Raw genomic sequence first — 25,710 nt, forward strand, 5'->3', positions numbered from 1 at the left:
AAATGAGATGAGCCAAAAAGTAGCTTGTAAAAAATACTTGCGATTTATAGGGCAGATGTAAAGCTATTCTGTTACTACGTCTGACGGTTAACGATGGTGTGACATGGACAGCACAACAAGTGCTTTAATAAAAGTTGATTTTAAATAAATTTTACAACACATGCTAAAATTAATGCCTCTTTAAAATTCCTTCCTGACATCCAAAACCATATTACCGGTATGCATGATGATAATTTTATTATTTTTCTTTCTTTGTATATTTTGGTTTTCTATTATTATAATGTTTTGTTTGGTGTAATGCACAAATTGTAAGACAAGTTTCCTTAAGGATAATAAAGATTATTATTATTATTGAAGTACCTAGTTCTTTTATTCACTGCTGACACAACAAATGGAGGTGAAAGCTCGCTAAGCTGACCTACCTCACTTGTTAAAGTACCAGTAAAATAGTGGTTTGAAAGGCTGAATGGTCTGAGACTGAGTCAGTAAACAATGTTTTGTCAACAAACCAGAAAGTCTATCATACACAAGTTGTTGTTTTTTCTTTTAATAAATCATAAAAAAAAAAGATGGTGTGAATTGATGAAAAAGGCAATTAAAATACAAAATGTACTTTACAATGCCAGTCAACATCTGTACTTGAATAAATTAAAAATACTTGCATATTTTCAAAATAACTCACTTCACATTCCATTACTGTCCACAGCAGCATATTTGCAAGTTAAGGAAGGAATTCACAGTAGTAGCTACATCACACACACACATACAAGTTTTTATCATATTCCAACTGGAAGTTTCCTACATTATGCTAGGGACATTTTGGATACGTCATGAAACCATTTGATCCTCTTAATAAGAAGCTTTACAAAACACAAAGCAATTTTATATAAGTAAACAAAAAAAAAAATACTTAACACACAATCTTGTGTTCTGAGACATTTTCAGTAAGTGTGATATTCCAGTTGTAATGGAAACTAAGAAATTAAGCAGTTTGGTATTTAATACGTTAATGGTGTAACATGTGTTAGTACATCCATGATTTCAGTTTTTAATAAAAATTAGGCTTTTGCAATTCTGTCATCATATATTCAATTGATGAAAGACTCAAGTACTAGCATTCTGCTAGATTTAGCATAGTCAGAGAAATGGGTTTCATTAAAATGAACAAGTACATGTCAATTATCATCATACAACTACATGCACACAAGGCGTTCATCTGATTTACTTATGTAGAGCATTGTCTGAAGCCATGATTTTGATTGCATTGTATTTACTTTTCAGATGCAGTATTTCAGCATACAATTTACAAAAGTTTTCTATATATTTTTTGATTGTTGATTATGGCACTAACATTAGAGCTCATTAAAATGGAACTTTAAACCAATACCTAAGAAAAAGCTCATACCAGTTAAAATATTTCTACTAGTAATGACACTATTTTATCTTAAGGCCTTGATTTATATATATATGTATAAAAGTTTAATAGTTCAGTCCATGACATTCAAGATTTCAAATCTCAAAAACATCTTACACACGACCTGACACAGGTTGAAAGCAATAACTGTACAAACCAAGCAAGTTTATAAAACACTTTTTTTATGTATCAATTAACAAAATGTGATAATTTACACTATATTACAAATATAGGTCTGAATGTATGGATCATCAAAACATATGCACACACACACATTCTATGCTCACAACATTCAGTGATATTTATTTGGCTTAAACAAGTTATTTTGAGTGAATATAAAAAAAAACAAAAAAACAATCATACTATATGTCAACCAAATGTTAAAATAAATACTTTTAATTACATTCTCCAAACAATGGAAAATGTAGGAACAGCAAAAACAAAAACACTAATGTTTAAAATCCCACATAATACTAGGAGACAGAACTAACATACAAACAAAACTTACCAGGTCTGTTTCACACAATTATCAAGATTTCATTTTACTGACAACCAAAATAGAACACCTGGAATCAACTTTTAAAAAATAAACACAAAATTATGCAAACTTTACATTCACTCAAAATTTTCAAGAAAAAATACTAATTATCATAAAAAAAAAATTGAAGATTTATCACATAAAAAAATGCACCCTGACTGAAAGGAAAATGACACACACACACACAAATGTTAACTCAGGCATTCTAAAGTAAATAGGTCTCCTTTATATTTTTCTGCTGTGAATTTTAAAAAAAGTCTACTGATATGTGTGACCCTAAAATTTCACTTCAAACAAATTAGAGTTGGCATTGAAAACAAATAACTTTGCTAATACAATGAACACAACTTCACAGATGTCTAGATATAAACACTCATTAAAAGAATTTTATGATTGTAAAATATTGGCTATAGAAGCAAAAATCTTGACTTTTAAGCCAGCGTAATTTAAACTAAAATTTTCTTTTCCCAGAAAAATGAATATTACTTATTTGATAACAATAGCAATTTTTCTAAGCAGAGAAAAAGTATGAGCTAACACTGATTTATATCTAAGTCTTAACATTGAGTTGTATCTAAGTATTCATAGTCTTAAAAGAAGTGAGCTGGACTGATTTGTTTATTAAAATGTAATACTTTGTGTGTACAACTAAAGCCTCCAACAAATGATCTTAAAAAATTAATGTGACATGACAGAAGCTTTGTTTTTTGTTCTTCACATGAATAAACTGTCAGAACTAGAAATTAAAATATGGTAACAACTAGTCAGGTGCTTCTATTAAAACTTCTAGACTTCCATGATAAACTAAGTTTTGATGGAGATCATCACGATTCATTTTTTAAAGCAGATCCATTCACTAAAATTTGTTCTGTTGATGTACACTCTACACTACCACAGTTAGCAGGAGCTGGAGTTGGAATAATGAAGGCTGTAGCATGGGGAAAAATCTTGTGACAACGTGCCTGATATTCCAGAGCCTCTTGTTCACACTTTCCTAAGTCTCCACGACACAGTGCCTCCAAGACTTCTATACAATTCTGGAAAATACAAAAGATAACCTTTACAATATTGAAATAACTCAAAATAAATATATTATAATATATAATACATTTATATTGTTGTGAACTTCAGCTGATAAATCATTACCAAATTATAAAGATATTTTCAAAAATATTTATTCAAATTAAAATTTTTTATCATGATGCTAGGCACTGACTGGTCTTGGATCTTCAGAAATTCCATTGCTAAATATAATCTGTATTGAAAATACAACATTTTTATTTTATTTTATTGATTTAAAAATGGTTAATATGTGAATCTTATCCGTTTTTATTTTTTCATGCTATATGTCATTTTCTTAAAATAGTTACTTATATTAAGGCAAGTAAGCTTAGGAAAAGAACTGAGAATGATGTCAATGAACATTAATGATAAGTTCTTTGGCACATTGCCACAATTCAGGCAATGGCAATGTCATTCAGTAACTCTGTGAACTGCTAGATTGAAGTAATCTAACCTTTTTCTTAAAAAGAATTTTATAAAAAAACAACAAAATAAGATTTTTAAAATGTCAACGCATCAGGTGAGAAACTTTAGCTAGCTTTCACTCTGAGTTAAAATGAATCCTATTAATAAATTTAATTATATGGAAGCTGAGCTGTTTTCTTCTATACCATGAATGCTTACTGATTTCATAGGTATTATGTAAAAGAACAGTGCTTTCAAGCACACAGATGAAGCATTACAGCAGCCAAAACTAAGTCCCATTATATTCAAGAGCCTTAAAATAAAGTACTTCCTTTCAAGAGCCTTAAAATAAAGTACTTCCCATACACTTGTATATTACATCTAGACTGGAAACCAGAAACAAATTCTTATCCGCAATTGATCGATTCACAGACCTATATATATAGAGAGATTTTTATGTACATAACTCTTTTTCAAGCTCTAAAGGAAGTCGCCCCAATCAATCTTTTCTGTCTTAGAAAAGTAATGATCTTTAGTTTTCAAAGTTTAGAAATAATGGAAAAATCGCTTTTCGGATTTTCTTCAGAATGGGCTATTAATCATAGAACCATATATTCAGACTAATATATGAAACAAAGCCATTTCCTGTTAGTTTCCATTGAGATTGTTTCAAAAATTCTAAATCGAAATAATTTATGTCTGTTGATTTTAATCATCTTATGTACATTTAAATAGATTGATTACCAAGATCTTTCTAGATAATTTATCTAAAAATTGCAAAATAATAATTATGAGACGAGAGTACTCTTATTTTTGATGTTCAATAACTAGATCTAGATCTAAAAATTTAATTATGTTACATAGGTTAGAGTTGAAAAAAAACAACAGTATTTCTTATAACAAGATTACAAAACAACGCCTTATTTCAACTTTTAAAAAAAATTTCACGACATTGTTATAGTGTTAATCTCCATGTCCAGTCTAGATATAGTGTATATACGTCTTCCTTTATGTTAATGGCTTCATCTCACATTCTTACCTGTATAGTAAGACCTTTAAGTTTAGAATCTAAAGAGGTGGCTAAGGACATGGCTTCTTCTTGTCGTGATCTGTCTAGTTTGTACATCATACGAGCACCTTAAGAAAAATCAACAACAATAAGAAATAATTTATCATTGATATAAAAAAACAAACACCACTTAAAATTATACATTGCAAGCCATAAAATAAAAATCCATCTACTTAAGTCACTTTCATTTAGTCAATTACTTTAGTTTATGAAATAGATCAATTATTAAACAAATAACTATTAGTTCGGTAAGTAGACATCGGCCAGCTGCTCAATTAGAGCAAAATTTAACATCAACAGATGATCCAAAATGAAAACAAAAATATAGAAAAAAATATAGAATAGCAGAACAACATCTAGAATCGGGTATGTACTTATGTCACATCTATATCCTCAGCTGGGCAGGTAACTTAAAGTAATCTTTTTTTGAATCTATAAATATTAAACTTCATCAAAAAAACTTTGTTTGCTCTTGTCATTTGCAAAGCAGCTTAGCTTTAACATTTTAAACAGTTTGAAAAGCATCTTTTATATTGCAGAAATATTGTCAGGATAAAAACTTGGCAAGTAAAATCTTCTGCAAGACATCGCCCCTGTAGTTCCTAAAGAATATTTTTTTTACTGGTTATAACAATTCTTGCACCCCTTGCCCACTCTAAGTGGAATGACAGTGAACATTTCAAAGTAATTGTGACAACATCATCTAGAGTAGCAGCGCAAGGTGCATTGTACAATTCTGCTCCATTGCAATTTAATGATATAAAAAAATGTAACTATAATTTATAGACTTGTGTTAACGTATTAGTAGTTGCCAAAATGTTGCATTGAGATGATGTGGCTAAAACTTAATAGACAGGCAGAAGTTTTGCTAATTATAATGAACATTTGAAATAAAAATAAAATTTTACCTGCTAATCTATGCTCTAAAGAATCAGAGTTTGCAGCTAAAAACTCTTCATTCAACTGAAGAGCTGTTTTGCCCTGATAGATATTTTTCATTTCTAAGTTTATCACAGATTTTGCGGGTTCACTAATTTCACCTTTATCTTTCACTGAAAAACAATAAATTTAAAAATCATCTATTGAATGATATTCTAAAATGAATTTTCAACTATTAATTCTGGAAATGCCATGCAGCAAGAAATGTAAATTCTATAGTTATCTATTGTTTAAAACTCAAACATACCATATTGAAGAAAGTGAATGAGGCAGATGTGAAACTGTGGATTGTTACGGTCAGCTAGAACACCTCTTTTTATGGACTGAAGCATCAGCAGTAGTTTTCCTTTGATAATAGAAAATGAAATAATACAAAAAAAAAAGTTACTTTTCATTAATTTTTAATACGATGAAAAAGTGTTTAAAAAGCCCATCTTAGGACAAACCAAAACAGAACCAATGGCTTTATTTTCAAATATTTGCAAACATTACAGTTTTCACTCCAAGCATTAAACAAACACATTCATTACATTTGATTACAGACTAATTTATGTTTTTCCAAGAAAACAATCCCTATAACTAATTGCCAAAATGTTTTACAATGATTAAATATAATATAATTATAAGGAGAAAGTAATTACCTTTTCTGGAGTAAATCTCATAGGCCATAACATGTGTTACTATGCACTTAGGTGTAAGCATTTGAAGTGGTTTGAGAAAATGGATTGCTTGTTCTAATGGATCTTCCGTCTAAGTGAAAAACAAAATATTTTATTGAATGTATTTCAGTGTCTATGTCAAACATAAATGTACACATTGAGAAATAAAGCATACCCTTGCTAATTTGTCTGGTACTAATTCCTCTTCTTTTGGACCATCCATTTCACCATCTGCAGCTTTGTTCTTGTTTTGATCCCTCTTTTCTTGTTCTGCTTTTAGCTTTTCTTTTTCTAGTTCAGCTTTCTTTTGAGCTTTCCTCTGTTTACGTTTCATCTTTTTCAATTCACTTGGGGACAAATTTTCTGAAGTTTAAAAGGAGTAAAAATTTAAGTTCTTTCATAAGACTTGATGAATTAAATGACCCAAACAAAACAATTTTACACAAGAAAAAAAATAAAGTAGAATCCACCCCATCCTTATTTTAAACAATAAACAATCCTGAGGATGTTTTACCTGAATTGACATCACTGTCATGGTCAGTATCTGTTAATGGATGATCATATAAATGTAAGTAGATCTGTAATACAAATACGTAATTGTTACAAAGAATTAGTAAAACATTTAGAAAAGCCCTACTCAAATTAGAACATGGAGTATGAAAAAAAAAAAGACAGTAGATTTAAGTCTCAAAGTAGATTACAGCACCTTGAAACACAGAGGTTGACAAGGAAATAAATGAATAAGGATACTAAAAAAAACTGGAGTTGGTATCTTATGGTTTGTAAAAAATTAGAATATCATCAAAAGGTCAAAAGACTAGACGTACCTCTAATGCTAAAATGGCTATTCTTGAATAAAATGGATGGCTGCGCAGAGAGTCTTCTAATCTTAACAACCCAACATAAGAACGCAGAGTCATTTTTCTCATGCAGTATGTGTGAAAATCAAACTGGTCTTCTATAATTTCTGTGAAATGCTGAAAAAAAAAGGAAGGGTCATTTTCAGTTTTCAAATAAAAAAAAAAAAAAAAAAAAAAAAAGGAAATTTAATACACTTCTTACCCTGTCTATTTCATGACATTTTTTCAGAGCTTCACCCCATTTGCCTAATCTTTTATAAGCAAAAGAACACTCTGTTTGGAACCACATACACTGCATTTCATTCAAATTCTCCACAGCTGAGACACCCTCCTACAATAAGAATCAAATCAATTTTAAACAACAAAACATTGTGAAGGTTATTTCTATCGTAAATAAAATTACATTTTTTTTAATAATAAAAATTGCAAATGAAAACCTATTTACCTAGACTTAATACTGGAGATTACCTTAACTTAATACAGCGTATTTGATTTTCCAAACATTAAGAGCTTGAACCAGAAAGCACACTCTATTTCCCAAGTTAATTGTATTTAGGATCATTGAAAACTTAGTTTTTGCCTAATGATAGTATTTAAGTTGGATTGTGTTACAGAGATATAAACTGCTTGACTATCAAGGGGGCTAGAATTTGAAACCTGAGCTGAATTGTGTTTGCTGATTGCCTAAAGGCAGCATGGAAACCATCTCACAGATATCCACACCCCACAAAAGAGAGAGAGCAACAGCGCACTCATTTTTCTAAGCAATAGTAATTTTTTTTAAAGTTATGAAAACATGGCATCTTGTCTGAAAGCACTGATTACAAAGCAGAACATTTATGTTTTTTAAATTAAAATTTACCCTAGTAAATTTAGAGCACATTTCAGCTGCTTCTTGTATGAGGTTAGCACGAAGCATATATTTAGCACATTTACAGTTGATGTAGCGATCTGCTGTGTCTAATGATTGAGCCTCGTCCATGAGTCTAACTGCTTCATCCATATCACCTGCATGCTGAGACATGAAACAAACAGATCCTTTAATATAGATAACAAATAAAAATGTTCAAATGTTCAGATCTCAGACTTAATCATTTATTTATGATAACCACAATAATATATTAAATGTCTCATGCAGATGTCTACATAAACATCACTGCAATTTGAAAATTGGCTTTTAAGAAAGATTTGTTGAAATATTACACTACATCCAAGCATCAATGAGGAGATGACTACCATTCTAAAGAGTTGTAGTCAGATTTTTTTTTAAGCAATATATTTAACAAGAACAAGATAGCTAGAATAACTCACTAAATGGGAAGAGAAAAACATAAATGTTGATTTGACTTAATTGTTACAATAATTATTAGTTAGAAGTAAGCCACCAGGATGAGAAAACTCACTACATTTGTGACCATTTCCTATATAAACACATTTCATGTTTTAATAGCAAAATTGTGTTTCAATAATTTTAATGGGCTTTTTGACACGCGTTACATAATTTAAGACATATTGAAAGAAAAAAGATCTTATCTGTAACAATCTTCAATGTACAGACCAAATAAATTTTTTAAAACTAGTAATGGAAGTAGCAAAACTAGGATTAGTTTACTAGATACAATATCACAAAGAGACTAGGTTGAAATGAGACTTTCTGAGGAATATCTAAGTTTTCCCCTTAACTCACCTTGTAAATTTTAGCTTTGAGAACATATAGCTCAATGAGAAGTGGAGTATGTTCTATACCTAAATTGACATATTCCAATGCTTTCTCAATATTTTTCAAGTAATCAAAATGCTGGGCCAAATAGTAATAGGCCCAAAGCAGAGATGTGGCTGGCTCAACTTCTCCTAGAAGATAAAGTTATCCAATGCATTTATGTTTCTTAAAGGTATTTCAACGTAACTTAAGGTATGCTACAATTAAACTATTTTTTATATTTGACTTTAGTTACTGAGTATAATTTTACCTTTGCTATCAAATTTTCCAGTTTTGATTAAGTTGTCCACATATGAAAGCACCAAATCTTCTATAACTTTTACCTAAAACAAGCAGAGTTTCAATGAATCACATTTAGATAATGATAATAAAAAAAATGTGGACTTTTGAAACCTTTTTTTAAAATCTTATAAGACAATTTATTCAAGACAAAAAATGTTACCTTTACTGGATCTTTGTAAACTGATTTAATAGACACAAAAGATGGCGGGACTCCTTTTCTCAGTGACTTTTTCAGATAATCATCTATTAAATCCCTAAATACATCATCTGGAATAAACAAATATTTGCAGATTTCATAGAAAAGGTTTTATAGAAAAAGACCTTAAGAAATTAAGAGCAAGTAAAGTTACCATTTCAGATCTTGCAGCCTACATTCAATGAGGGTGTCATAACTTAGATAGAGAGGCATCAAAATTCTGTCTCCGCATAATGTTGATTAAAACTAAAATTATGCAAGTAGGGTATAAGCCCCCCATCAAACTTGGTAGATCAGAGCTTAAACAGCTGAATAAATCACATACCTAGGCAGTATCATATCAAACAATTGGGATGTCTATCATGATGTAGCATGCGGAACAGGCAGGTGCCATTTTCCAAAGATTGCAACATGTTTGGACAAGCCAAACTATTGGTCTTGAGACAAAAATCCACATATCTAAACATAATCGTCGTTTTAACAGCAACATAAGCTTGTGAAAACATAAGAGTCATAGTCATCTGCCAAATTCGAGAGAAGACTAAATGAGTTTGAGTAAAATTGACTAAGAATGATTTTTGGAGTCACACAGAATGGGCCACAAATAAATTCAATGCCAAATCGGCACTTGACCACTTAATGAGATGGTGACCTAGTGCCTCATGAGGTTGCGAGACAAATCCTCTGATAGAATGAATAACGCATCCCAAGAGTTGCAATGATACCAGGAAAGTGCAAACAATAAAACCTCATATAACTTGGCATTACACCTTTATGGAGGACACCAGTTGGTAAGAGGCTGCAGATGTTGTCAGTGTCAAATCTCTTTAGAGACAGCTTGTCACCCAATGGTGTGAGAGGATTTAAGTCTAAGTAAGTAATAAGGCCAGAAAAAGGACAAATCACTTTTACTTTCCCCAAATAATGTCAGACACTCCCTTAGTTTGGGTCTACAAAGAATGTCTTAAGTCTTAATAATACTCCACATTATTTGAGGGGGCTCAAAACTGGTGACACCCCCACCCCACCCCTACCAGTTAACAAAGTGAATTAAAGAGATGCAAAATTTTAACAAACCTGTAGCAAAGTCTAATGGCAAACGTTTTGGCATTGTAGCACGAGGAAATTGTTCCATAATACTTCTGTACATTTTCATGCGTTCATCTGGTTTATCCTCTATAAAAAGATATAAACAAAAGAAATAGTGACTTACACAAACAGAAAAAAAAAAAATTCAAAGTACTTAGAATATTAAAATGAAATATCATACATACCCAGAAAAAGTGCTTTTTCGTAACCTTTATAATAATTCCAGTTTTCAGGATTTCTACTAAGAAGTTCCCTGTAAATCTCTGCAGCCTTTTCTGGCTGACCCAGAAACATGTACAGATGTGCTGCAATGTTTTAATTTAAAGGATTTCATTATAAGTTATCTAACAAAAAAAAAAAAAAGCAAGTCCAATTAGGACACTAATATGTAATAGAAAAAAGAAATGAATCTCACCAGTAGTTTCCTGAACATATAGCCTGTCAACAATCTGTTTATCAAAAGTTTTTAAATGCTCAATAGCTTCTTGATTCATGCCAGCTTCCTGCATTACCATATTTTGGTACAACAGTAACTCACTGTGTTCATAGTCATAAACAGGTTTAGGCTAGAATAGAAATAAAAAAATCAAACTATATTATAAATGTATATTTACATCATGAAACTTTTCACAAGCTACCAAAGAGATAATTAAACTATATATTATATAGTCTTTGTAGGAAAAGAAAATTTGGCTTAAAGCATAGATGCTAGTTGACCATTAGAAGTTAATTCTGTTTTTGTTTTTTTTATATCACCAAAAGCATTTCATAGTGAATTTTAATATGTCTATTTGAGGAAAGTAAAACCAAATGAACAAACTGTTTGGGTCTTTCTGAATTCTTCAAGTATCTTGAGACACATGTCATAATCTTTTAACAAGTGATAGGCCATTGCATATCCTATCCAGGAGGCTCGTTGGCCTGGCCTTAAAGCAAGTAGCTGATACCTAGTTTCCTGAAACAGAAAAAACTATTTGTCAACATAAACTAAGAACTTTTAAATCTTGATATATACACTTCATAGAACAACTTTTTATGCAAAGTTATCTGTCCAACACAACTTTTATTTTTTTCACTGCCTATGATATTTTTTTTTTGTAATAATGTCCTGCGCTACATATATTTTGAAAGAAGAAACATCACCATTCACAACTTAGTCCACTCTCTACCTGTTTTTAAATTTTATTTTGTCAGTCATAGATCTAGATATATGAACCCTAACCTTATTTAGAATAATACATCTCCACAAACAGTATTATACACCCCTCCCCCAAAAATAAAACACACTCATAATACATAATAACACTTTTAATAGACCTTTACATTAACTGTGACATTTCTAAGGATTTTTAATTTAGAATGGAGGCTTACTTGTAGATCTAGATGTTCAAATTGATCTACACCTTATCGTTAACTACAGTCTTTACATTTCAAAGTATTATAATTTTCTCCAGATATTTACGCTTTCATACAGATGTTTCATGTTCTTTATAAAAAAAACTTAATTTGATAATCTCACTGATCTAATCCCTAACATTCATTCTAACAATCATCTACATCTAGTGGAGAAATAAACACCAATTTAAAAAACTGGAACAAAAGTGTTAAGTGTTTAAAGTGGAAGGAAATAAAATTTTGTATTTTAAACAGCTTTTAAAAACATTTTGGGTTGAAATTGAGAATAAACAAAAATATTTTTAGTAAATTTAACAGCTGCCGTTTCGATCATGAAAATGGCTTAGTTGTTCTATGTACCCTAAAAGTAATAACAGGTTAAATTTTATTATTTTATCATCCACTGCAAGTGGGAGAATTAGTGATTATCAGTGAGTCACCAGGGCCAAGAATTTTATATTGTAGATTATGGAACGAAATATAAATGTGTTTATATCTGTTCAATAATGATTCGCACACATACAAAAAAAAAAAAAAAAAACGAGATTTTTCCACACCAATACCCTTTCTTGGATGTAAAGAAGAAAAAAACAACAACACTTACTCTATAACCTTCTAAATCTCTCATTTGAATTTGAAGCAATGACAAATCTCTAAGAATCTGGAGATTGTCCTGAAAAATGGTAAACATACATGAAGTGCAAACTTTCAAAGTTATCTCAATAATAATAACTCTTACAATCTCAATAATTATTATTACACGCAGACAGCCATATGAATTTAAAAAGAACAAAATACCTTGTCCCATTTGAGAGCATTGCGGTAGCATTTAATGGCCTCATCATATTTCCTGTCAGATCGCTGCAGCAGGCCATAAACATGCCAGCCTTTTTAAGATGTTAAAGAAATTCTCACAGAATAATGTAAACCAATGGAATCTAAAGATCTTCCACACTTTTTTACAATTAACTTTTTGAGAACATTTTTAAAGAAACAATTATTTACATAACTACAGAGAAGTAACATTTTATTGATAAGGATACAGACATGACTAGTCAAATCATTGCGAAGTCCTCTTCGAACAAAATCATAGGCTTCCTCTTTTCTGCCTAAACAATTTAATGTTAGGCCCTTCATTGCCAAGGTTTCTAAAACAAAAAATTTTGAAATAAAAATTAAAAAAGCTTTTAAAAAAAACACTTGCATTGGACTGCAACAATAAATACATCTTTGAAGTGCTACCTACCTCCATGTTCTGCAAACTTTGGATTGGACAAAATTTGCTTGGCAAACTTTAAGCCACTTTTGTAATGCTTCTGTTCATAGCATTTCTATAAAATAAAAATGTGTACATATTAACTAATACAAATCTGTGCAACACTTGTACACATAAAATGGGCAAAACTAAAAATGAAATAGGATTGCAGTAAGGATAAGCTAGTTGCTGACAATTGTGCCCTGAATGCATCAAGTGAAGCAGACATCCTCCATCATCTAATAGCTAAAATGTTTGGCTGACCAATAACATGACGCTGAAAAATTTCTACAATAGCCTCATCCTAATACATTAGTCATGGAGCCAGAAATAATAGATGACCAGAACAAAATGACAAAATTGTTTGGAGAGGCAATGACAATTGAGATGACAAGGTAGACTCCCAAGAAAAAGTCAAAAATGGAAGAATATTAGCAAAGTTGAAGGTCTATAGAGCATTATTTTAGTTCTTTCTGACTTCTTAATGATTTTTAGTCCTAGAATTTATATTCCTATGACATCAACTGGCTGAAATGGAAGGATTTTCCATAGGGTTAACACAACATATAATTAGCTCTCTCAAGGAATGCAGAGGAGCTATATCAGTTTCCAAACAATAACCAAAGGACATGGCCAAAAATGGAATAAGGAATCAGGCAGTCCTGTGACTCATGAGAATTACTTTTCTTGAACTACAGAGATTACACTTCAGTAATGTGAACACAAAGTCTAATAAATGAGTGTTTCTCCAGTACTGGTGACCAAAAGGTGTTGGTTCTATCTATCCAGTGCCACTTTTTCCCAACTGTTAGTGTCTATTAAATTTCAAAGAGCTTCATGTCGCATTTGCATACTTCAGCATAAAAGTCTATATCTCAAATAATTCTAATTCAAAGTCAAAATTTTCATTTCGTTGCATTTAGAAATGGTTAATGTATAAATTGTGATATTTTTAGCTTGAAAGGTGCATAGTGTAATTTTAAAATTATAGAAAATGTGTGAAATGGTACATAAAATGGCACCTTTTGATGCAACACAGACTACAGAACACCTAGGTTTGGTTAGTTTGAAGTAATATTAATTAGTAATATTCTACTAAAACCAAGGGGTATTGAACAAACATTTTTGTTGAAATGGGTTAACAATATAATCTCATTGCATTTTCTATATCTTTTTATACTATATTTATTTTAGTATTACTTAGACATGGTCATAAAAAAAATGTGTCACAGGTGCATCAAGAGGTGTCCCACTAAATTTTAAGTTTTAAACCTCTACCTATTGTTAACAAAGTAAAAGCAGTCTGCTCTCTAATGTGTTGTTGTTTTTTTTAACTTAAAAGCATCACTGATTACTTTACACAGTGTGGTTTTTCTTAAAACTGTAAAAATTTATAGAATTATTAGTAAAATAGGTTTTGGTGTCCCAGCTCAAGCCCCTCAAATGCACAGGACAAAAAGGACTACATTTTTTAATACAAATTAATCAATGTTATGGGAATTACTTAATGCTATCTTTGATCATGCTTAGTACAGAAGTAGTGTCATTTTCTTTTGGAAAAGGCTACATAGTAATTAACAGGAGACATTAATAGACATGGTGTCCCACATTTTTTAACCGTAGCACCTAAAACACAACAGTAGAAAATTTTTTTAAAACATACCAGAAATCTCAGAGATCTAGATGTAAGTAATTTTTATCACCAAAGTTTTGAAATACAATGAATTAAGCTTATTAGTCTCAAGTTTGATCTAGAATACTTTTTCCTAATCTAAGGTGATATAGATCTTTTTTATTGTTGTTTGTGGTGCTTCACAGAACCCTGAACAAGTCTTGGTCTAGAGCTGGGTCTAGTGTTTATTTCAATCTATCTGCAATCTACATTGAAATTTATTTGTAAATCTATGTCAAAATCTTGTGCTTAGTGCACTGAAAGTCAGAAAGCTGCAACTTTTAGACTATGATTAGGTCCTGTTTAAGGCAATATTTTTAAAAGATTGCTGAACACACACACAAAGGCCTAATAGATCTATTTGAGGTAAAGAAAACTATTTAGTGAATTACTATTAAATGAATAATTGATAATGTATTTCCAGACTAAAAAAAGTTAAGTTTCACCAAGTATTGAAAAAAAAAAAAATCTATAAATTTTAAATTGGTGTCATGTCAGTAGTGTAGTACTTCATGTCCAATTATTAAACTGATTACAAACATAACTTAAGTGTTCAAAAACTTCAATGTCTTTAACTAGCTGCTTAGTAATATAAAAACATTCAAATTATGCTAAAAACAAACAAATAAACAGTTATTTGTTCTTTAGTCATCCATCGTGACCAAGTGATGCACCTGAAATACAAAATTGGGTACCCCCCCTTGACCAGCACTGTTGAGGAAATGTACATAATCCATTTAATTTTCTATTGATTAATTCTTAAAGTACAATGGCTGAAGAAGTGAATACACTTGAAATGAAACTAAAATCTTCTTTAATTTTTAGCCTACTGGAGAAACACTCAATAACAAGTTACTACCATCTTACCATTTTACTGTTAATACTTAATCTTAATCATTTAACTTAATGTGTGTTGTTTTTTTTTAAAACAAAAGTACTGTATAAGCACTGAACTGAAGTTTGTTCAGAACAATGTTAAAGAATATAATGTTTCACCATGTGGGTATGGAACCACTTATGGCTATGGCAGGTAGTTTTACAAATGAAACAGATATATATGGCGGAAAACAGATTTCCCATTGAAAATGCATTTTTGAATGTCAATATTCATTATCTCTGAATTTAAGCCACCTGTAACGTATTTTTTAGATCTGATACGTAGATCTATGTTTGTGTAAGCTTCATAAGCAACATTTTGTGGAAATTCGTTTTTATTAAGATTTTGTGCTCTTGTGAAATTCACCAAGTAGGCTATTCACGACAGAAAGGTTTTACTTATGGTTTTATGTGATCCCCTTTGAAAAGGTAAGAAACATATTATTTTTATAGTTATATGAAAAAAATTGCCTACTTATCATTAAAAAATGGTTGTTGTAAATGTTCAAGGGAAAAAAAAAGTGAATTGAATGGTTTATTTGTCTTAGATTTTAAAAAAAATAGCCCCGATGCAAATACGAAAATTGGCTGTCGCGAATGTACGGTTGCCGATATTTATTTATTTACACTTAAATATTACCAATTTTAATTAGGAAACACATATTTTTATTTTAGAAATCATATTGCAATATTTTCGTACTTAAAAAAGAGAAAAAACTATAAAAAATAATGTTTTATTACGTTTTTTATAAACCAATCGGAAGTGGTGTCGTCGAAATCGGAGGGCTTACGTTTTTTTAAAAACTTGTTTTTTCAATCATTCGCTCTGAATCCTCGAGAAAGAAACATCGCTAAAAGCGATCTCAGTCTGAACTATCCATAAGACAATATTTTTTATAATATTATCAACTATTAAGGTAATTATTGTACTTTAATACTACGTTGTCGCTTTCGAACAACCGATTTTCGAATAACCGGACATCGGCAATAACGCACGCGTGCTAAACAGGCTAAACACTACACAGCGTGATGCCGCATGGAGATCGATATATCTTAATTTTAACTTATATTTTATAATCTAGATCTAGATTATAGAATACCTAGATCATCTAGTAGATCTATAATCTATAATAATAGAGATTAGACCTAGCCCTAGTCTAGATCTAGGGATTCTATACTGTCTAATAGAGGCTAGATCTAGAAAAACTTCTACGGCGACTACGAGTGTTTTTTTCCTTTGTAAATTCTTTTTACTAACGCCAAGAAAACCAAGATCGGGATAAAGATTGGATTGTAGATATAGAATCTAAATTTTAGATTAAAATTAATTACGGTATTGCTAGATTAGATCTAAAAAAAAATGCTGACCGGTAAAAAATCGAGTGCTGTATCACTTCCATTGTTAGATCTAGGTACTAGTAGATCTAGACTAGAGATATCAAAATAACACAGATACTACATTTTTCTTTATCTAGACACTTGATCTAATAATACTTGTTATGTTTGTGATTTATAGATCTAGACTAGTCTAGATCTAAGACTAAATAGTAAATTCTAAATCTCTATAGATTATAGATTACTATAGATAGATCTATAGACTATAGAAGAATAGATCCACTTATCATCTTATGACTTAAACTTAAGACATCGTTAAAAATAACAACAAACACATATAAACCAAATATAAATGTTTTTATTTCTTTTCTCAGCAACATTTACAACAGATACAAAAATTGAGATTATTTGAGATAGTAAACAGAAAACACCATGCACTTCTAGCTTACCTTAAGCCTATTATTAGGTCTAGAGTCTAGACCTCAAATGCCTAGATCTAGAAATGATCAAGAACAAGATCTATTTATATCTTGATAATAATTCATTTAATATTAGATCTTTTCTAGTCTAAAATACATCTATATATTATACTGTATTTATGTAAAAAAAAATGAAGATAAATATAAGAAAAAAAAGTGACTTTTTATGGTAGGGTGGGCCGAAGAGGAGACTTATTTATTAGTTATAAATACATTTCAAAGTTGTTTGTTTGTTTTTTCAAATGTTGTATAAATATACTTTACTTTGTGACACAGTTTTATGTTAATAATATTGTGAATTTGTGAAATTCATGGAATATTGGACATATCTTCTGTGAATTTTGGATTTTTCAATATTAGGGGTAAGTGTGTTTGATCTCATTTTTTTATGTTAAATACTTGTCTGATGATAATGAATTTACTTTTTTTGGATTTCTCTGTTCTTGGGCATTAAAATTGATACATAATATGTCAAAACTGATAATGGTTTTGTTATTCAGGATGATGATAAAGTATAATTTGCAACTTTTTTTTTTACCGAGGGGGTGGGGTCTGGGGGGGGGGGGGGGCTCAATTAATAGGCATAAATGTCTTAAAACACATGTTTATATATTTTTTTCAAATGTTCTATAAATATACTTTACTTTGTGATACATTTTTCTATTAATAATATTGTGAATTTGTGAAATTCATGGATAATTGGACATATCTTCTGTGAGTGATGGATTTTTCATTATTAGGGGTAAGTGTGTTTGACCTCATTTTTTCAAGTTAAATAATTGTCTGCTGCTTCTGATTTTATTTTTTTTGAATTCCTCTATTCTTGGGCAATAAATTTGATATATAATATGTCAATAATAGCCAATTTGAAATTGGTCAAAAAAATGGTCCTAAAAGTAGAATGTTGAGAACTCAATCTGTTTTCCGCCATATATAGGAATAAAATATTTATTTCAATTTCAATAAACATTGAACTAATTTTTTAAAAAATTATGATGAAATGTTGTCTCTTCAACTTTGTATGAAAAAAAAGGTAATTTAAACAATGTTGTTGGAATAGTAAAAAAGAAGATGAAAATGATTAGATATGAAGTATCAAATGCTTGTGTTTGAATTATGTTTGATTTTTAATGCTTTTCAGTGCAGAAAATGTCACTATTTATAATCAATTACAGTGACTATGATAATGACTATTAATGACCAATACATAACACCTTATAAACCATGATGAACATTGAATTTACATTGTGTATTTAAAAATGTTCATATCTTATTCTTTCATTTCAGCCATTTCCCATTTTCTGGTCAGACATGTGCTGAACTACCATGGCATGTGGATGAGAAAAAAAAGGACCATTTGCCCCTATCCATGTTGCACTTGATATTTTGAAATTTAGGCATGGTAAACAATATAAATACAAATAGATTTAGCAATGGCAGTGGAGACCATAACCATCAAAATAAAGATATATATAATATAATTGCTAAAATACTCAAAGGTAGAGGCCAGAACAAATTTGTATGTGCTCCTTCTTAATCTTATTAGAGTTAGACATTAGACAATAGAATGGATTGCTTGAATCAGCCAGGAAAACCAACAACTTAGGCACTTAGCAGAGTTTAAGTCATTAATTAACATGCATAACTACAACTAGATTGACACATGAAATGCATGCATAGGACTTATTATAATGTGAGGGTATCAAGTTAATGATAAATAATCAAATAATGTGAATGTGACTCAATGTGAGGGTATCAAGACTCAAGTTAATCAAGGTTGAAGATGCCTTAGATGGGATGGGGGGGTCAATAAGAGATTCTCCTGGATCTAGAAAAATTAGATTAACTGTTCATCACTTCATCATAGTTCTAATTCTAAGACGATAAGTTCATAGATTTGATAGATCTAAATCTAGACTAGACCTAGACTCTACTTCATGACAACCAACACACACAAACTGTGACAAACTTAAAACTTCAACCACCAGCAAAAAAAAGTCAACTAGATGATCTACATCTGAGTGTTTCTCCAGTACTGGTTACAACTAGGTGTTGGTTCACTAAAAAGTCCGTATTTCATAAGATTGTTATTCAAATGTGACAATTTGCATTACATTGCATTAAGAAATGGTTAATCTATAAATTTTGATATTTTGAGCTCATAAGGTGCTAGGGAAATATTGAAATTGTAAAAAATGTGTGAAATTACTACCCAAAATGGCGGCTTTTGATGTAACACGGAACACCATAGTATGATTGAATTAATATCGTACTAAAACCAAGGGGCATAAAACTTCCATCTTTGTTGGGATATGTTAACAAGATCCTCATATTTCAATGTCATTATTTAGTTTTTCTCAAGGTTATCAAAATATTGATTAAACACGGCCACAAAAAGGCGTTTGAGGCGCATCGCGATGTGTCCCACTTTATACGGAATTACAATCCTCTATGAATTGTAAACAAGAAATAAATAATATGCTCAACATTGCATTTCTGTTACAACAAGCATTAAAGATTTCTTTTAAAGTATTTTTTTTTGTTAAAAGCTTTCTAAACATGCATAACGAGCTTAAAATAGGTCGAGGCGTCCCAGATGAAGCGCCTGTGCTGCGTGTGTTAAGAATGGGATTATTTTTCCCACGACACTACTTTTTATGAATGAGAGTTCTTTTGAGCATCACAGGTATTGTGTAGAACAAAAAAAGTGCCGCTTCCGCTGGAAATACTAGCGTAGTAATTAACAGGAGTACTTAAACAATAGCGTGTCCCACAATTAACCATTGATGCGCCCCAAGCGTCGACACGATCAATCGCCGGCAATCTTGTACAAACATCTCATTTAAACTGTTTTTTGTGATCTTTTGTGGAACAACAACCCATCAGGTACGTAGATATTTCATTATTCTACTGAAATTTAAGCTTATTACGAATAAGTTTGATTGCAATATCCTAATCGAAGTGCTTTTTTTAGAACGAGGTTACTAGATTTAGCCATTCAATCATGACGTCACGTGAAGCGTCTTGAATACAATTTAGTCTTAAATCGTAAAGTTAATCAATTTTAAAGCCTGTTACTAAACAAAAAGTTTATATTTCCTAAACAATTATGTTGATGTAATAGTAGACGTGTGAAAGAATTAAAAATAATCTACATTTTTTTATTTTGAGAAGTAAATTGGGTTAGGCATTGAGGCGTTCCATGGGACCCCGTGTTGGTGTTTTCCATGCATAAATTATGACGTCACGTGTAGCGTCTAGTACGAGTTCAGGGTATATTAAGTTTTCTTTATTCATGGAAAGTTTCAATCAAGATTAAATGATTTTTATGTATGTAATAAAATATTTTCATAATTAATAATTTTAAATGAACATTTTTTGATATATTTCAATATATATTTTTTTGAAATTTTACTTATCATCGTTTGGGGCGTTATTCTAGATTTACTCTAGACCTAGATCTAATTATGTAATTCATTATCTAGATTATTCTAGATTTACTCTAAACCTAGATCTAATTATGTAATTCATTATCAAGATTTAGACTTTAGATCTAGACTAGATAGTGGAAATAAGTAGATTATTAGGGAATTAGATTAGATCTTATAATGAATCTAGACTCGTGACTCTAGACTAGGTCATTAATGACTAGATTTAGAATCTAATTATAGATAATAAATAATAGATTCTTTCTTTCAATAGACAAGTATCTCTAGAATAATCTAGATCTATAATTCTATATTATAGTATTTTTTATAGACCTATATTGAAATGTAGATTGTATCTAGAAAATTTTGGTTTAACCTTAACTTAATTTCCATTGTATTTTTTATACAGAATATTGTATTCAGTTCTTTTAGTCTACCACTGAATGATTGTAACTTAAGTTATATAATATGAATTAACTGTACTAGTCCTACACCATTGAGTCTATCCCTATAAAGCAATTATGGGCATTACTAGACTCGATTTAAATAATGCACCAATATATATTATAATATGTTTACGAGTGCTATTAGTACATAATAGATCTAATTATTTTGATACTAATAAATTTTTATCAATTACAGATTTCAGTAATGGAGCTATCTGTTAGAGTTTCAAAGCGTTTACAAGCCAAGAAAGACTCTCTAAATATACAAGCATCAGAGCCTGAGTCATTTCTAAATGTACTAGTACCAGAGCCTGTGTCGCTAAAAAATGTCACTCAAAATAATGTTTCTGGGTTGACACCTAGTGCTATAAGGTATAGAAGACACAGGGAAAAACTACAAGCTGATCCAGAAAAATTTGCTGCTTTCAAGGAAAAGGATAGAAAACGAAGTGTGCTTTACAGACAAAATATTACACCAGAAAAGAGAGAAAGAGCTCGACTTTTAAGTAATTTAAGAACACAAAAATGCAGACAAAAAAAGAAAGAACTAGGTCTCCCTCTTAATGAAAAAAAAGTAAAACCTGAAACACGTGCTGCTGTTTTAGAGCGAAGAGAAAAAGAGAGGTTGAGAAAAGCTGCATACAGGGCCAAGTTAAGCCCACATGAAAAAGCCTGGATAAACAGAAAACGCAAAGAAAGAAAACAGCAAGCTAATAGTCCACAAGCTAATAGTCCCCTTTGTGTCAACTCTGCAGAGGTTGGCGAATCACTTGGTACTGGATTCCAGACTCCAGTGGCAAAAAGAATGGCTGTTTCAAGGGCTTTGATGAAATTACCTAGATCACCTAAGAAATATGCTGCAGTTGTTGAAGGTCTCTCACAAATACGCTCCCCAAGAAGAAGTAAAGCTCTCCAAGACTTAGGCTTTCTGCGTCTACCTGAGAGAAGAAAGCTCATCTTTCTAAACAACATTAATGAAAGCATCAAAACCTATCTACACTCTACCAGCAAAAAAAGGAGTCAGATGTCTAATGCTCGCAGACAAGTACTCTGCAACATCCTTACTAAGTATAACAAATTCAGAGGTTGTGCTACTCATTTCAAACATTTTGGTTTTTCAAGAAGTTTTATGTCCAAGTGCAAATCACAAAACATAGCAAGAAAAAAACGAAGTGATTGCATTACACAAAATGCCTTGGAAACAATTCACAACTTTTACAGCAGAGAGGATGTCTCAAGAACTGATCCATCTCAATCATCTGTGAGTGCACGAACTGGAAAACCTAAACGCTTCATGCAGAAAACGCTGAAGGAGGCATATACTCAATTGAGTACTCATGCACCCACATTAAAGGTATCGTTCTCAAAGTTTGCTAAATTGAAACCATTTATGACAAAAGCTACTCAACATAATAAGATGCAGTCTTGCTTATGTGAGTTCTGTATGAAGATTTTTCTTTATATGGAGGGCATTAATAAGTTTCTAATCAAAAAAGGACACAGAGAGCTGACATTAAAAAATCCAGCTTCATCACTTGACTTAACTCTATGCCCAAGAACTAATGCCAATTGTTTTCATAAGCTGCAGTGCATTGAAAGATCATGTAGCAACTGTGGTGTGGATTTAATTAACAAGTATTTTGAGCCTTTAAAAAATTGCATGGATGAATTAGCAGAATGGAGCATCTGGTCAAAGATGACAGATGAGTATGTTCAGAGTGATGGTACACTGCGAAAGGTAATAAAGTGGCGACCAGTAAATAAAGAAGGCCCTTTCAATGACCTAGTAACATCAATGCAGAAAGATTTGGAAAAATTCAGCCTTCATCTTTTTACAGCTAACTGGCAACAGCAGCAGTTTGCAGATTTGAAACAAGATTTACCATGTGACTGGCTTTTGCTAGTTTCTGATTTTGGTCAAAATTTCACATGCCACCACCAGGATGAAATCCAAGGTGCACACTGGGCTCGAACAGAGGTCACTATTCACCCAGTAGTGAGCTACTACAGAGACAAAGATTTGATAGTCAAAGAAAGCATGGTTTTTTTATCAAATGACCTAAAACATGATGGCCATGCATCACAACACTTTCAAATGAAAGTGATTTATGAGTTAGCTAATCGTGGTCATGCTTTCACTAAAGTTATCAGTTTTAGTGATGGATGTGCAGCACAGTACAAAGGAAAATTAAATTTTGTAGACTTATCTTTCTCAAAGGAAGATACAAATGTGTCCATAGAGAGGCACTATTTCGGTAGTCGCCATGGAAAAGGGCCATGCGATGCTGAAATAGGTGTTGTTAAAAAAAATGCTACATTGGCCATTAAAAGAAGAATGGCCATTATTTCTGATGCAAAGGGGCTATTCCTTTGGGCAAAAGAATACATGACAAAGGCAGAGCCTACAAGTAAAAGAACATTTTTCCTTGTGGAACAAGGAGAAATCAATCGAGACAGGCCTGACAGGTCCAACGAAAAGATTCGAAGCCTTCAGGGATCGAGGTCAGTCCATGCAGTGAGAGGTATTACACCTTACAATATTGCCTACAGAAAAAGAAGCTGTTTCTGCTTTCCTTGCAGAAATTCAGATGGCAGTCAGTGCCTGCATGATGAAATATGTGGATCTTGGAATATGTTCAAACTTCAGAAACAGAATGGTAAGTACTGTACTTTTATTTATTTATTTATTTTTTAAATAGCCATTTTACAATTATCCGAGAAAACATATTATTCTTTTTAAAATTACTTAACTGATTTCTAAATGTAATTGTTTCTTTTTCTTCAGTGGTGCAATCTCAATCAAATCTTGAATCCTCTTTGGATGTCAGTCCCATATGCTCAAATTCAAAGGTAAAGAGCTTTTACATACAGTATAAGCATTTTAACATTTTTCATTGAATCTTATGTTACCTGTATTGTATAAGTTGTTTTTTTAATAATATACCCTGCTAAATAATTTTTGACTCATTTCAGTCGAATTTAAGTATTTCAGCCACATGTTGTTGTTGTTTTTTCAGGCCCAAACATTGTCCTCCACAAATCAAAAGTACATTGTAAATAGCTGTGTGATTGTCAAGTATGGGGAAATATTCTATCCAGGTATAATTTTTTTTGTACTGTGTACCTTTTACATTCAATAAACAAGTTCAAAGTATGTTTTAGATTGAAGTATTAACTTTTTCAACATTGCTGGTAATTTTTTCTAACAGGAGTTGTGACAGAAGTCCTGGATGATCAGCGCAGAATAAATTTTTTAAAAAGGCACAGAAATAAAAGAGATATATTTGTATACCCAGAAGTGCAGGACATACAATTAGTGTATGCAGACATGATTGTTACTGAAGTGATGTTGATACCAAATGGCAATAGTTTGAGAGAGTGGAGAGTGGAAGGTTTTGATTTCTGAATAAAATTTGTGTACAGTTTTATGCCTTTTTTCTTTCTTTTTTTTTTTTAAACCTTTTTCTGTGTGTTAAAACTAACAAAACATATAAAATATATATTTGTCAATCATTAAAAATATTAATGACAATTTACTTGTGCACAGATAAAACAAAAATTTAAACTTTTAAACATTATTTTAAAAAATGGTGTCCCATGAAGCACCCGCAACATTTTGTGAAATTGAAGCAGCATTTTTACAAATGGGTACTTTATGACTAGAATAGTGAACTTAATAATAAGTCTAATGGATCACTCTAGTGCAAAAATAAAATAATTTCTATATTCTCACAGAATATCTTTTTAAAAAACTTTAACTTGTAGTGTCACAGGTGCTACGGTGTCCCAATTTTTGAATTGAGCTCAAATCCACTTTTTTTATGCAAAAGCATAAATTTCAGTATCTAAAGACTAGTAACAATAAAGACAGTTATATTATGCTAAAATACAATGAATTTATCAATTGGTAGTTCTTAAATTATCAAGTGGTGTCCCGGTGATGCACCTGTGACGCAAAAGGGGGTACCCCTTGATTAGACACTGCTGTCAAAATCTACATCTTGCAATTCATTTTCTATTGATAAATTCTTAAAGTGAACTGGTTGAAGAAGTGAATACAGTTGAAATGAAACCAAAAACTTCAACTTTAATTTTTAGCATAATGTGACACTTTTTGGCACCAGTACTGGAGAAACACTCATCTGTAGAATCTAGACTAAGTTCCATGATGGCTAGACATATAAACACATAACTAAAATTGAGACCTACTACTGATGACGACCAAAAAAGTAGAGAACTTTGATTTCTTTGCATACAAAGAATGGAATTTTTTAGTTATTTTTACCAGTTTTTTCATGAACTTTGTTTTGGTGGATAGGGGAGGGTTGTCAAGGAAAGACATGTTTATACGGCTTACCAGTATACGTTTAAAGAATGCATTTTCTTTAGGGGGTAGTGGATTCTTCGACGGCATCGTGAAGATCTTTTCCTACACAATATCAATAAATAAGAAAGAATAATAAAAGATAACTTCCATGCACCCACGAGGTGCAGATTCCGATATATGGCGGAACAGTAGGTTTTTAGATCTAGTCTCGTAGTACCCGAGATTGCTGGGTTGTTTATCGATTTACTAAAATTTTCATTTCTA

General features: G+C 31.2%; 2 protein-coding genes across 3 annotated transcripts; one reads left to right on the forward strand and one right to left on the reverse strand.

Annotated features, from left to right (window-relative positions):
- Positions 1-534: 534 nt before the first annotated feature.
- LOC106076496 (N-alpha-acetyltransferase 15, NatA auxiliary subunit-like) lies at positions 535-25,652 on the reverse strand. The gene is made up of 22 exons (XM_013237333.2): positions 25,477-25,652; positions 12,875-12,959; positions 12,672-12,776; positions 12,427-12,515; positions 12,233-12,301; positions 11,054-11,188; positions 10,649-10,799; positions 10,419-10,538; positions 10,222-10,320; positions 9,109-9,215; positions 8,917-8,989; positions 8,634-8,797; positions 7,809-7,961; positions 7,149-7,277; positions 6,914-7,063; positions 6,601-6,664; positions 6,262-6,449; positions 6,069-6,177; positions 5,675-5,773; positions 5,397-5,540; positions 4,459-4,556; positions 535-2,989 (listed from the first exon to the last, which is right to left on the reverse strand). The coding sequence occupies exons 1-22, from the start codon at positions 25,531-25,533 to the stop codon at positions 2,777-2,779; spliced, it is 2,601 nt and encodes an 866-aa protein (XP_013092787.2). The 5' UTR covers positions 25,534-25,652; the 3' UTR covers positions 535-2,776.
- Positions 19,264-24,544, forward strand: LOC129927681 (uncharacterized). Of its 2 annotated transcripts, none has more exons than XM_056037793.1 (5): positions 19,264-20,575; positions 21,316-23,776; positions 23,905-23,969; positions 24,137-24,218; positions 24,329-24,544. In XM_056037793.1, the coding sequence occupies exons 2-5, from the start codon at positions 21,325-21,327 to the stop codon at positions 24,523-24,525; spliced, it is 2,796 nt and encodes a 931-aa protein (XP_055893768.1). In that variant the 5' UTR covers positions 19,264-20,575; positions 21,316-21,324; the 3' UTR covers positions 24,526-24,544. The 2 variants fall into 2 exon arrangements, with proteins under 2 accessions (XP_055893768.1, XP_055893767.1); XM_056037792.1 differs by having other exon boundaries at positions 19,264-20,131.
- Positions 25,653-25,710: the final 58 nt, after the last annotated feature.

Source organism: Biomphalaria glabrata, chromosome 8 (genome assembly GCF_947242115.1).
Source record: "Biomphalaria glabrata chromosome 8, xgBioGlab47.1, whole genome shotgun sequence".
Taxonomy (NCBI): Eukaryota; Metazoa; Mollusca; class Gastropoda; family Planorbidae; genus Biomphalaria; species Biomphalaria glabrata.